Source organism: Trichechus manatus, unplaced genomic scaffold, assembly GCF_000243295.1.
Source record: "Trichechus manatus latirostris isolate Lorelei unplaced genomic scaffold, TriManLat1.0 scaffold00132, whole genome shotgun sequence".
Taxonomy (NCBI): Eukaryota; Metazoa; Chordata; class Mammalia; order Sirenia; family Trichechidae; genus Trichechus; species Trichechus manatus.
Window position 1 is genome coordinate 1,948,303 of NW_004444068.1, and position 12,205 is coordinate 1,960,507.

General features: G+C 34.8%; 1 protein-coding gene across 6 annotated transcripts in view; it reads left to right on the forward strand.

Moving 5' to 3' along the window:
• XRN1 (5'-3' exoribonuclease 1) overlaps positions 1-12,205 on the forward strand; it is a 116,795-nt gene that overhangs the window by 61,372 nt on the left and 43,218 nt on the right. For all 6 annotated transcript variants that reach the window (XR_002825402.1, XM_023739332.1, XM_023739328.1 and 3 more), the window contains 5 exons: positions 371-469; positions 3,163-3,278; positions 3,785-3,931; positions 7,919-8,008; positions 8,397-8,532. Coding sequence is in view for 5 of the 6 variants with exons in the window: in XM_023739332.1 (XP_023595100.1) it covers positions 371-469; positions 3,163-3,278; positions 3,785-3,931; positions 7,919-8,008; positions 8,397-8,532 (588 nt within the window). In the remaining variant the exon portion in view is untranslated. The remainder of the gene's footprint in view (positions 1-370; positions 470-3,162; positions 3,279-3,784; positions 3,932-7,918; positions 8,009-8,396; positions 8,533-12,205) is intronic.

The window sequence follows — 12,205 nt, forward strand, 5'->3', positions numbered from 1 at the left end:
TAATTATACACAGCATGCAAATGTTAAAGCGAATGGGGTAACGTGTTAATAGGTGAATCAGGATAAATATTCACATGTTCTCTATGCTATTTTTGTTTTTGCAACTTTTTGTTAGTTTGAAATTATTTGCAGATAAAAAGCTAATTTAAAAAAAGAATGATGAGCAGCTATTAAAGCAAGGATATAGTGACCCAAATTTATAATATTACCACATCCACTTAACAAATGTCAAGAGAATTCTCACTATCCAACTTTATTCTCACATTGTATTTCAGAAATAATAAACACTGTTCAAATAAAAAGAAAAATAAATAAAATGTAGTGAAAGAGACTAAAACATACTCTTTTTTTCTCTCTCTCTCTCTCCAAGGTTCAAGATTCATGCGATGTGATTACAGAAGGTAGGATTCGTGTGGTTTTCAGCATTCCGTGTGAACCTAATCTTGATGCTTTAATTCAGAACCAGCATGTGAGTACAGCAGTTCATATTGTTTCATTTATTAAGTAGAATTGATAAATTTTTTAAATGTTAGAAGGATATTTTTGCCATCTCCTTTGAGTTTATTTCAAATATTTAATGCTGATTAGATTTTCTCATAGTTGCATCTAGTATTATTGTTTAAAGATAATTATAGAATCTGCTCAAATCTCCATGCAGATCTTTGGGGTTAAAAAAGAAGAAATCACTGAAGTCCCGTTATTAATCCATAATGGTTATATGGCTGATTCTGTTCAAGCTTACAGAGCCTTGGTGGTGCAGTGGTTAAGCATTTGGCTGCTAACCAAGAGGTCAGCAGTTCAAATCCACCAGCCGCTCCTTGGAAACCATATGGGGCAGTTCTACTCCCTCCTCTAGGTTCGCTATGAGTCGGAACTGACTCGACGGCAGCGGGTTTGGTTTTTGGGGTTTTGCTTCAAGCTTATAAGAAGTATATTGATTAACATAACTTCTGGGAATAGAGTTCACGTTTTTTCAACCTTCTATAATTATTCCAAGCACAGATGCCTTCGTTTTTAGTTAGAAGTGACAAATGGCGTTCGTGCAAAGGATGTTTGTCTCTACTCAGCCAAAGATGAACAGTATCAACCCTAGAGAAAATCGAGAGGCTACATTTAAGTCCACAATGTCTTTTTTTAGGACCTTTTTCTCCAAAGATATTCCCCGGCCTCTTTTTGTTTTTCCTTCTTAAAATAGGGAGGAGGTTCTGCTGTTAGTCGTTTGTTCTTATTGGTTGATTAAGCTGACTGAAATTAATTCACAATCAATCAGCTATTGCTACTTAAGCTTTTACTTCCACTAATGATAAAATCTCGAATGGCGAGGCTGAACATGTTATCAGGAGGGATCAGTCCCTGGAGGAGGACATCATGCTTGGTAAATAGAGGGTCATGGAAAAAGAGGAAGACCCTCAACAGGATGGATTGACACAGTGGCTGCAACAATGGGCTTAAGCATAACAACAATTGTGACGATGGTGCAGGACCAGGCAGTGTTTTGTTCTGTTGTACATAGGGTTGCTATGAGTCAGAATCGACTCCATGGCACCTAACAACAACAACGATGATAAAATCTAAAGTTTTAAGGTATTCAGCATCAGTACACTCATGAAGAAATTTTATGGAAGGCAGAGGAGATCTTTACCATCAGGTCTCTGTGGAGAAAGAATTCAGAAAGCACAGTCAGGAAACTGGGAGAGTGGCCCACTAGACAAAGAAGCTAGAACCTTGTTCTGGGAGTCAGTGAAGGTAGAAGAGCTTGTGCTTCTTCAGCTCTGGCGTTTTCTAGATGTAGAAGAGTTTGCCCATGGTAGCATACAGTGTTGATTGGCATGCCTTCTACAGTATCCTTTCCTTCCCTTTATGTATCTTCTGTAACTTTTACTCAAGGCTTATTTCTCTGTCCCAACATCGTAAGATATTTATTTTACATTTTCTAGAATATTTGTGATTATTTTAATTAGTTTTAATTACACCATAACCCAGAGTTTCTTAAAAGGAGTCTGTTTGTATTTTGGGCAGGACAATTATGTGTTCAGTAGTACTCCTCCACATATGGCAGGCCAGTTGGCATCCTTGGCCCTTAGGTACTAAGTGCTAGCAGCCCATGCCAATTATTGTAACTGAATGTGCCCCTAAGACGTTTCCCAGTGCTTATTAGAAAGAGGATACTGCCTATAATTGAGAACTACTAAAGCATACTTAGTTTGTCTGTATTATTTCTAAATCTTATGATGTTCTTGATGAAAAAACTTTGTTGCAGTCTTTACTAATATATTCCCATATTTTTAATAGTGACTTTATATTCTAGGCCACCAAAAAAAGAAATGACCATTTTGGAGGTCATTATAGACATGATCATTAAAAAAAATAATAGTGGCGGATTTAATTCCTTGCCAGTTTCTGGAAATTTGCTCTTTGTTGGTGGTAAAATTTCCTTATTTTCATATAAAACAAGTATGCTTTTTTGTTAAGTACATTGTTAGCAATATTTGGTAGCTTACCCTAGTTGGTACTGGATTTGTGAGACTTTAATTTGCTTTCTGGTTAAAAAGGATATAATCTGATTCTTTTTTTTCATTTGACAATCTTCCCTTAAGTACACAAATTGTGTTTACATTTCACTATATTAATTACGAGCCTATTCATGCATGTTATTTTCATATGGTAGTATTAGAGGAAATGAATATTACTTATGTCCATATATAAAGAACTCTTTTAGTTGCAACTACTTTGATGACATAGTTTTGTTTTAATTCAGTGTAATAATTATTAAAGCCTCATCTTGTGCCAGGTACTTTGTTAGGCTCTGCTTAGAATATGAAAATTAGTTTTAAAAAAAAATGCCCTTGTCTGTGGAGTTTGCTATTTAGTACTTACAGTAGAGTTAATTTCTTGAGACAGTTTTATAAAATGTATATTTCCTCCCCCTTTTAATCTATCCTTGGGAATTCTGTTCTTTAAGGAGAGAGAGGAGCAGAAAATTTCTGCGTTCAGATCTGTTTAAAAAGAAAGGGAAATGGATCGCTTACTTTTGAGAGTCCTTACATTGCCACAATCCAGTGGTTAGTGATGTGGTGCTTATCTCCACATTTTAAAGGTAAAGAAATAACATTTAATGTCTTTGTGCTTCCATAATTGACCTTTTTGTTTTTATATTTAAAGAAATATTCTATAAAGTACAACCCAGGATATATGTTGGCCAGTCGCCTTGGAGTGAGTGGATACCTTGTTTCAAGGTTTACAGGAAGTATTTTTATTGGAAGAGGATCTGGGAGAAAGTAAGTTTACACTAGAGAAATTTACTTAACGTGGCAGAAAAATTAAATGATACAGATAAAATGGTTAATATTTCAGCATTTATTTTCTTATATTAATTGCTCTGAATTTTCTTTTAAAATTGTGTATAAATTTCTCTGATGGTGATCTTTCATCTGAATGACAAATGTTTTAGATGGTTGGAAAAAAGTTCTTTTTAACAGCTAACAAATTGAACCTTGAAAAAAGGTATCAGAGGGTGTGTGTGAACCTCAATAGTGTATTTCCCTGCATTTTATTATTTTATTTTCCTCTCTAATTACATAAATAATTAATCTGTATTCATTGTTAACTTGGGTTTTGAAGCTTTTCCTCTAGTCTTTCAATTAATGCTACTTTATAAATACATAACAACTAAAATATAGAGCAACAGTCAAAACCGAGCTTTTCTAAGGATTAAAAGCAAAACTTTTTACTCCTTGAATAAAATTTTAAAACTGTTCTGTGTGTATGTGTGGTTTAAATTCAGCCCTCATGGAGACCATAAAGCAAATGTGGGTTTGAATCTCAAGTTCAACAAAAAAAATGAGGAGGTGCCTGGATATACCAAGAAAGTTGGAAGCGAATGGATGTATTCATCTGCAGTAGAACAACTCCTTGCAGAATACTTAGAGAGGTAAGTGCCTAAAAAGAGCTTACTAACCAAAACCAAAAACCAAACCCATTGCCTTTGAGTCGATTCCAAGTAGAGCTGCCCCATAGGATTTCCAAGGAGTGGCTGGTGGATTTGAACTGCTGACCTCTTGGTTAGCAGCTGAACTCTTAACCACTGTGCCACCAGGGCTCCAAAAAGATCTTATTAGGTATCCAGAAACTTCGGGTAATAACTTTATTTATTTTGCCTTGCTGATATCACTTTTAGAAGGAGAATGTTTTCTTTAGTAAAATGTGGCATGTCATTCATAAACTTAATTTTGTGTTATGGAGCCAAAGTCACAGCCATTTGTCAAAATACAGCAGAAAATACTATACTTCTTTTATTATTTAACAAGAAAAAGAATGATGAGAATTGACTACCTTTTAATTAAAAATATCCTTTACTTGCTATCAGAAATTATTCACTGTTCTGCATTTCTGTGTCAGACTTAAGAGGACTGATGTGGATAAACAAAACAGCTGTTGGCATAGTGGATTTTTCTGAGTTTTCAATCCCAGCTGGATGGAAAGTTACTTTTTTAGAATTATTGATTTTTATTACTAAAATGGTCTAAGAAGTCAACAAATCTCAACTCATTATAAAAATGAGAAAACAAAGTAGCAAAGTTAATTGAGTTACTTGGTGGCGAAGATTTACAGGAAATAGTTTTACTTCTGATTCACAGTTGAATGTTCTTTCTGTTATTCCCTTGATTTCTAACCTTTTCGTGTTTGTGGATCCCATATTACAATCTGAGAGTTTAATTTTCTTCTGTTCGCTTTCGTATTTCTCTAAAGGATCATATTTACTTTTTCTGCATTTTTCAACTCAGCATATCCCTTGGTTTCCTACTATTGAAGAAGTTTTAGCTCTCTTCTACTTCCTCCCATTCGCTGTCCCCCCTACATGTACATACACACATATTTCCCCTCTCCATTCATTCTCTCACTATAGTTTTATCACAATTTTTGGTTAAATCCATATTTAAGGTTTGCTTGATTATGTTAATGTGAATGTTGTTCACAGCTGAACCTCGTAGTATATTATGATTACATTTCCTTCCTTGTACACATTTTTGTTTTTCCTGCCTTATTTTTTTATTTGTTTAATTATATATATTTCCAAAACTAATTCAGCCCTAAACTCTGTGCCATCACTTTAAAACTCTGTACAGTCAAACAGATCAGATGGTCTCTGGGTTCCATTTTCTTCCTGGAGACTTCCTTCTTAAACCTTATAATTTCCTGCTTCAGATTGAACTGATTGCTCTTTATGCCTGTTGCACAGCTCTCATTTGTGATGTTTCCCTTTACTATATCATCCTATGAATTCTCACCACCATTCTCCTGTTTAAGATTCCTTTATTTCCTGGCTCACATGCCTTACTCTTTCTAGGTTATGTCTCCATTTCGAGGAAACACTTACTCTGGTCGCTTCCTGAAAAAGCCTGCATGCCTGGAAATGTCTTTCTTCTTCCGCTATATTTGATTGATACCTTGACTGGATATAGAATCCTATACTGGAAATTATTTCTACTCAGAGTTTTGAAAGCATTGTTCCATTCTCTTCTTGTTTCCAATATTGCTGTTGAGATGTCCTGTGCCATTCTGTTTCTGACTCTTTGAATATAATCTGTTTTCATTTTCTGAAATCTTTTTAGGATCTTCCTTTTACCATTGCTGTTTAGAAATGTGATAATATGTGCCTTGGTATGGATCTTTTTTCCTTCCTTTTACTGTTTATCTCTTTCATCCTTGAAACTAATACCTTTCCATTCTCAGAAACTTTTCTTATATTATTTCCTTGATAATTTCTTCCTCACCATTTTCTCTGTTCTCTCTGACATTCTTATTAGTTAGAAAGTTGGATCAATCCTCCAATTTTCTTATTTCTTCTTATCCATTTTCTATATTGTTATGTAATTCTGTTCTACAGGTAGTCTCTTACAATGGGGTTCTGTTCTGACGACTCCCTCGTAAGTCGGTTCTGACATGTCAGAATACCTGTTTTTTGTTTGTTTGTTTTGTTTTCATTATTATTGCCTTTTCTTATCAGTATCTGTATAAATCCGATCTTTATTGTCTTTGGAGGCTGGCATGAGAATGATAACATCAGCAACTTACGCGCTACAACATTGTATATAGTACACATTACTAATGATATGATGTACAAAAAAAATCCTGCGGTTGTAAGTGCAATACATCATAACTTAAATACCTTGTAAGTTGGGAACTACCTGTACTCTGTGGGAGATTTCTTCAACTTTCTTATAACTCTCCTGCTATGACTATTCCTTTCTTAAAGCATCTCATTCTTTTTTAATTTCTTTTATTGTGGTGAAAATATACGTAACAAAATACATTACTTTTCAGTGACATTGATTACATTCTTCAAGTTGTGCATCAATTCTTTTTTTTTTTCTTATTGTGCTTTAGGTGAAAGTTTACAGCTCAAGTTAATTTCTCATACAAAAATTTATACATATATTGCTATGTGACACTAGTTGAAATCCCCACAATATGACAGCACACTCCCTCTTTCCACCCTGGGTTTCCCATGTCCCTCCAACCAGCTCCTGTGCCTTCCTGCCTTCTCATCCTGCCTCCAGACAGGAGCCGCCCATTTGGTCTCATATATCTGCTTGAACTAAGAAGCACACTCTTCACAAGTATTAGTTTATGTTTTATAATCCAGTCTAATCTTTGTCTGAAGAGTGGGCTTCAGGAATGGTTTTAGTTCTGAGTTAACAGAGCATCTGGGGGCCATAACTTTGAGGGTTCCTCCAGTCTCAGTCAAACCATTAAGTCTGGTCTTTTTACATGAATTTGAGTTCCGCTCCACACTTTTCTCTTGCTCCATCAGGGACTCTCTGTTGTGTTCCCTGTCAGGGCAGTCATTGGTTGTAGCAGGGCACCATCTAGTTCTTCTGGTCTCAGGCTGTTGGAGTCTCTGCTTTATGTGGTCCTTTTGTCTGTTGGGCTAATATTTTCCTTGTGTCTTTGGTGTTATTCATTCTCCTTTGCTCCAAGTGGGCTGGGACCAATTGATGCATCTTAGATGGACGCTTACAAGCTTTTAAGACCGCAGACACCACTCGCCAAAGTGAGATGTACATCAATTCTTGATATCCTTTTCCAAATCATTCCACCACATTTAACATAAACCCACTACTCCCAGGCAGAAATTCCCCACTTTCGCCTCTCTCCCACCCCTGGTAGCCACTAATAATCTTTTGTTTCTGTATATTTGCTTATTTCATATGAGGTAATATAATATCTGTCCTTTTGCAACTTATTTTGCTCAGCATGATGTTTTCAAGGTTTATCCATGTAATGGCATGCATCAAGACTTCATTTTTCTTTATGGCTGAGTAGTACTCTATTGTGTATACATACCACATTTTGTTTATCATATATGCTGTCAGATTCTCTGCTTCTCTTTTCATATGTCTTTCTAGGTTTATGCTCTTTTTTATGCTTTATTATTATTTTAATGGGTTTGGGAGGGAGCAAAGATAAGCAAATGTGTTCAGTCTGCTATGGGTTCCTGAAAATCCTGCACTATTCAGGAAGAAATGGAGTTTTAAGGGATATCAGAAAAAATTTATAATGTATTTTAATTTGCTCTATTGTGGAGTACTCCTGCTTTATTGTGAAAATTAGGATGTAAACCTGTAGATACTATTTTTATCCATTTAACACTCATCATTCTGATCAAACAGGGAGTAATAATTAAAGCTGATTATAGAACCATTTCTACTTCAGCCAGTGAGAGTGTTTTGAGCATCTGTGAACACTCTTTCAGATCTTTCGGTCTCTCTCCATTATTAATATTCTCTGTATAAGAATCTTTAATACACATTCTATGTCCACTTAGGAGCAGAAATTATCTGAGAAGAACTTTACATGAAGTTAGCCTTGTATTTTTTTTTTTTTAAGCAGTATTTTTGTTTGTTTGTTTGGCTAGAGCTCCAGAACTCTTTAGTTATATAGCCAAAAATAGCCAAGAGGATGTGTTCTATGAAGATGACATTTGGCCAGGAGAAAATGAGAATGGGTAAGCAAAATTAATGGTATTTATTGCCTCATGGTTCAAGTTTGTGGTTTCAATGAAAGATGTAGCTAGTTTACCAAGATTTTATGTTACTATTTTTTTGTTTGTTTTGTGTTGTGTTGTTTTTACTTTAAGATCTTAATAGAATCTTTCATTTCATTTATATCAGTAACTTTTTAAAAAATAACTTGTGATTTCTTTTTATTCCTGAGAGGTAATGGGTCCATATTTATGTTAGATTTATGATTAGTAGCAATTAAGTTTAGTTGATTAACCATTGATTATATAATTTGACATCTCTTATAATTCATAGCCCTCAGAAAGTTTATATAAGCCCTTTTGTATAATCCCTGAGAAAGTGAAGAAGTTATTGTTACTGTTTTTAATGTAGTGCTGAGAAAGTTCAAGAAATTATTACTTGGCTAAAGGGACATCCTGTCAGTACTTTGTCTCGTTCTTCTTGTGATTTACAAATTCTGGATGCAGCTATTGTGGAGAAGATCGAGGAAGAAGTCGAGAAATGCAAGGTAATAGCTTTCAATAACTGAGATTATTGATGATATTTGAAATTAATTTGAATATTATTCTACAAATAAGCATTTCTCTTTTAATCAAATAAAACATAGTGATTCCAATTAATGTCAAATAATCTTATAATTAAAAAAAAAGTTCCTTCCATTTGCAATAGGTATTAATAATTTACTCTGAGGATTTTGAATGAATATAAATGCATTGAAATATGTAAAGGCAAAGCATTTAAATTTTATGTCCTTGTTTTTCTAATTTTAAGAATTAATATTTTGTGATTCTAGTCAAAGTAGAAAGTGAGCAATTGAGAAATGAAGGTAATCTGTTATTCCTTCCTATTCTAAATCTTTAAAGGCACAGTTTGTCTTTTTATAAACATAAAAATTGATTTGACTTTTACAGAATTACTTCTAAAATGTACTTTTTTCATCATAAACTCATTCTATTAGTATTAAATTTCACTTAATTTCTTCTGTTTTGTAAGTCTTGTTTTCAAAAGCAGTGAACTTCTGTAGTAGACATACTTGTTTTATGCATGGTGGCGCAGTGGTTAAGAGCTCAGCTGCTAACCGAAAGGTCAGCAGTTCAAATCCACTAGCCGCTCCTTAGAAACCCTGTGGGGCAGTTTTACTCTGTCCTGTAATGTCACTATGAGTCAGAATCAATGGCAGTGGGTTTTATAAGTCAGAATTGACTCGACAGCACACAGCAACAATAATGCTTGGAGTCTTTAGGGTGGTGCAGACAGTTGATGTGCTTGGCTACTGACCGAATCATTGCAGTTTGAGCCCACCCAGAGGTGCCTCAGAAGGAAGGCCTGGCAATCTACTTCTGAAAAATCAGCCATTGAATACCCAACGAAGGACAGTTCTACTCTGACGCACATGGGGTCATCATGAGTGAGAATCGACAACTTTTTTTTTTTTTAATAATGCTTATCTGTTTGAATTCTCTCATCACATCCTCAAGAGTTGTGAATACAGTCTGAAAAATTACCACTAGATGATACTTTTTCTCTTTAGGAAAAAAGAGAGGCTATAGTTTGATTTTTGAAAGGTCATTGATACTCAGCTAAGGGTAGAAAGCCTGTATTTCTTTTTGTTAGTTTTTCAACATAAAGTAAAATCTATTTCTCTAGCAGTATTATTGAAGTGAATTTTCCAGTTAACAGAAGTGTATATAACTTTAAGCCCCCACATTTTATTTTTAACCCATTTGGAAGCAGAGCTTTCTAAAATGCTTTACACATTTTTTTTCTTCCTTTACAAACAAAAGATGTATATACAGTCATGTGCTGCATAACATCTGAGCAACGTCCAACCACATATACGTCCGTTGTCCCGTAAGGTTATAATAGAGTTCAGAAATCCTGAACAGAGAACGGGATGGAGTGGACACAACAGCTTCTTGCACGCAACACGTGTATCTTATGTCTCTTGTACGCAAAGCAATCGCGCTGCCAGTATTCCATATAGCTTTGCTAAGTATGTAATACAGTGTTCGCGTGTCTAAATCTCATGATGTCGTATTTCACAGAACGTATCGTGGATGTTAAGCAGCACATGACTGTATAAAGTTGTAGTCTATTATTTTGATTACAACACTTTTAAAATTCTGTGTACATATAGATAAGACAGGACTTTTTTTTTAACTTCTTAGTGTGTCAAGAAGGTGCAACTTTTTAAGTGATTTTTCTTTTCACTTATAATTTATAAGTGATATTTCTTTTTCTTTTATAATGTTATTAGGGTAATAAAAGGAAAAAATATTTTAAAAAATTATGAACATAATTTAAGCATTTTCTTTGTAATGCAGGGTCATCATTAAAAGTATCAGTAACTTTCTGTGTAAAAAACACAGTACTTCTCAAGCTTTAATGTGCAAAGGAATTAGCAGTGTTACTTGTTAAAATATAGATTCTGATTCAATAGGCCTAAGTGGGGCTTAAGATTCAGCATTTTTAACAAGCTCTCAGGTGGCCATGTTTTGAGTAGCCAGAGCGTAGAACTTAGCATTGAGTAACTGATGATGAAACCTGTTGTGAAAGTTTCCCAGGTGATTCATTTACCCAGTGAGGTTTGATTAGCATATCCGCTATAGTGTAATAATGCCTGGGGGTGTACTAGTATGTGAGTTGTTTTTTTATGTACAGTATTCCAGGCACAGTTCTTGTGTCAGTTTTGGTTTGTTTTGGTTTTTTTTTTAAATACTTTAAATCTCCTCTCATATTGCCAGTTATTTCTTCTTGCTGTTGTCAGTGGGCACCAAGTGTACTCTATTAGTCCTTCTAGTCTGCTGTGGGCTGGAACACATTGTCTACAATGGCTTCACTGTTTACCCACCCTATTTAAAATTGCAGTCTTTCATCACTGCTGATTCCCCTCACCTGCTTTATTTTTGCCTTGCCACACTTTTCACCTTCATACATGGTATATATTTTTTCTTATTTTGTTTATTATGTATCTTCCTCAACTAGAATAAAAGAACAGTTCCCTGCTTTATCCCCAGCACGTAGATCAGTGTGAACGGAACTTAGTAAATGTTTGTTGAAAGAATAAATGAAGTGTCTGTGTAATAGAAGAAAATGACTGTTTAAAAGCTTGTACATTTTACAGTGTTTAAGTACATTTGAACTCTATAGCTTATGAACTCTAACTTGTACACATTTCCATAAGCTACATGTCACTTATAGTTGCCTGCCATGAAAGTAAAACTGCTTCCATTTTTATTATTAGGTGAAAATTTACTTTCTTTAAAAAAAAATTTGAGTAGTATTTTGTGGATTACAAGGGATACACAGTGGATATACATTATTATCATGTTTCTATAAAGTAGTAAAGATAGGAGAAAATTCTTTTGAGTTTCAGTTTACTTCTAGCATTTTTTAAGTAATCAAAAGACTCAAACTTCAGAGCCAATTTCTCAATAGATTCTGAAGGCAAGGGCTTGTTAAATGAATGCCACTTTAATTTTTGTAGCTCCAACCCCACAGTATTGTCATAGATCAATAATTTTATACCTGGTTAGTTTTCTTTAATATACATCTGTTGTGACCATTGTATTCTTTTTGGAGTAAAAAGGCTTTTGAATGCAATAGCATTCATATAAAGTTCAAAAAGGCAAATCTAATCTTCTGTGTGGCGTAGTGATAAGAGCTGCGGTGAGCTACAGCTGCTAACCAAAAAGGTTGGCAGTTTGAATCCACCAGTTGCTCCTTAGAAACCCTGTGGGGCATTTCTGCTCAGTCCTGTAGGGCCGCTATGAGTCAGAACCAACTCGATGGCACCTAACAAAAATAACAGCAATCTTTTGTGTTAGAATTAAGGTTATTTTGGGGATGAGTAGTAACTGAGAAAGGACGAGGGGGAGGTTGTTCTTGTGTTGTGCTTAGTAATGTTCTATTTCTTGAACCTGGGTGTGATTACATAAATATGTTCAGTCTATGAAGATTCATTCCACTACTCGTCTGTCAGTTTGTCATACTGTGGTAGCTTGCATGCTGCGTGTAGTATTTTCAGTCACCTTATATGCATGTAAAAGCTGGACAATGAATAAGGAAGACCAAAGAGGAATTGATGCGTTTCAATTATGGTGTTGGTGAAGAATATTGAATATACCGTGGACTGCCAGAAGAAAGAACAAATCTGTCTTGGAAAAAGTACAGAAAGAATA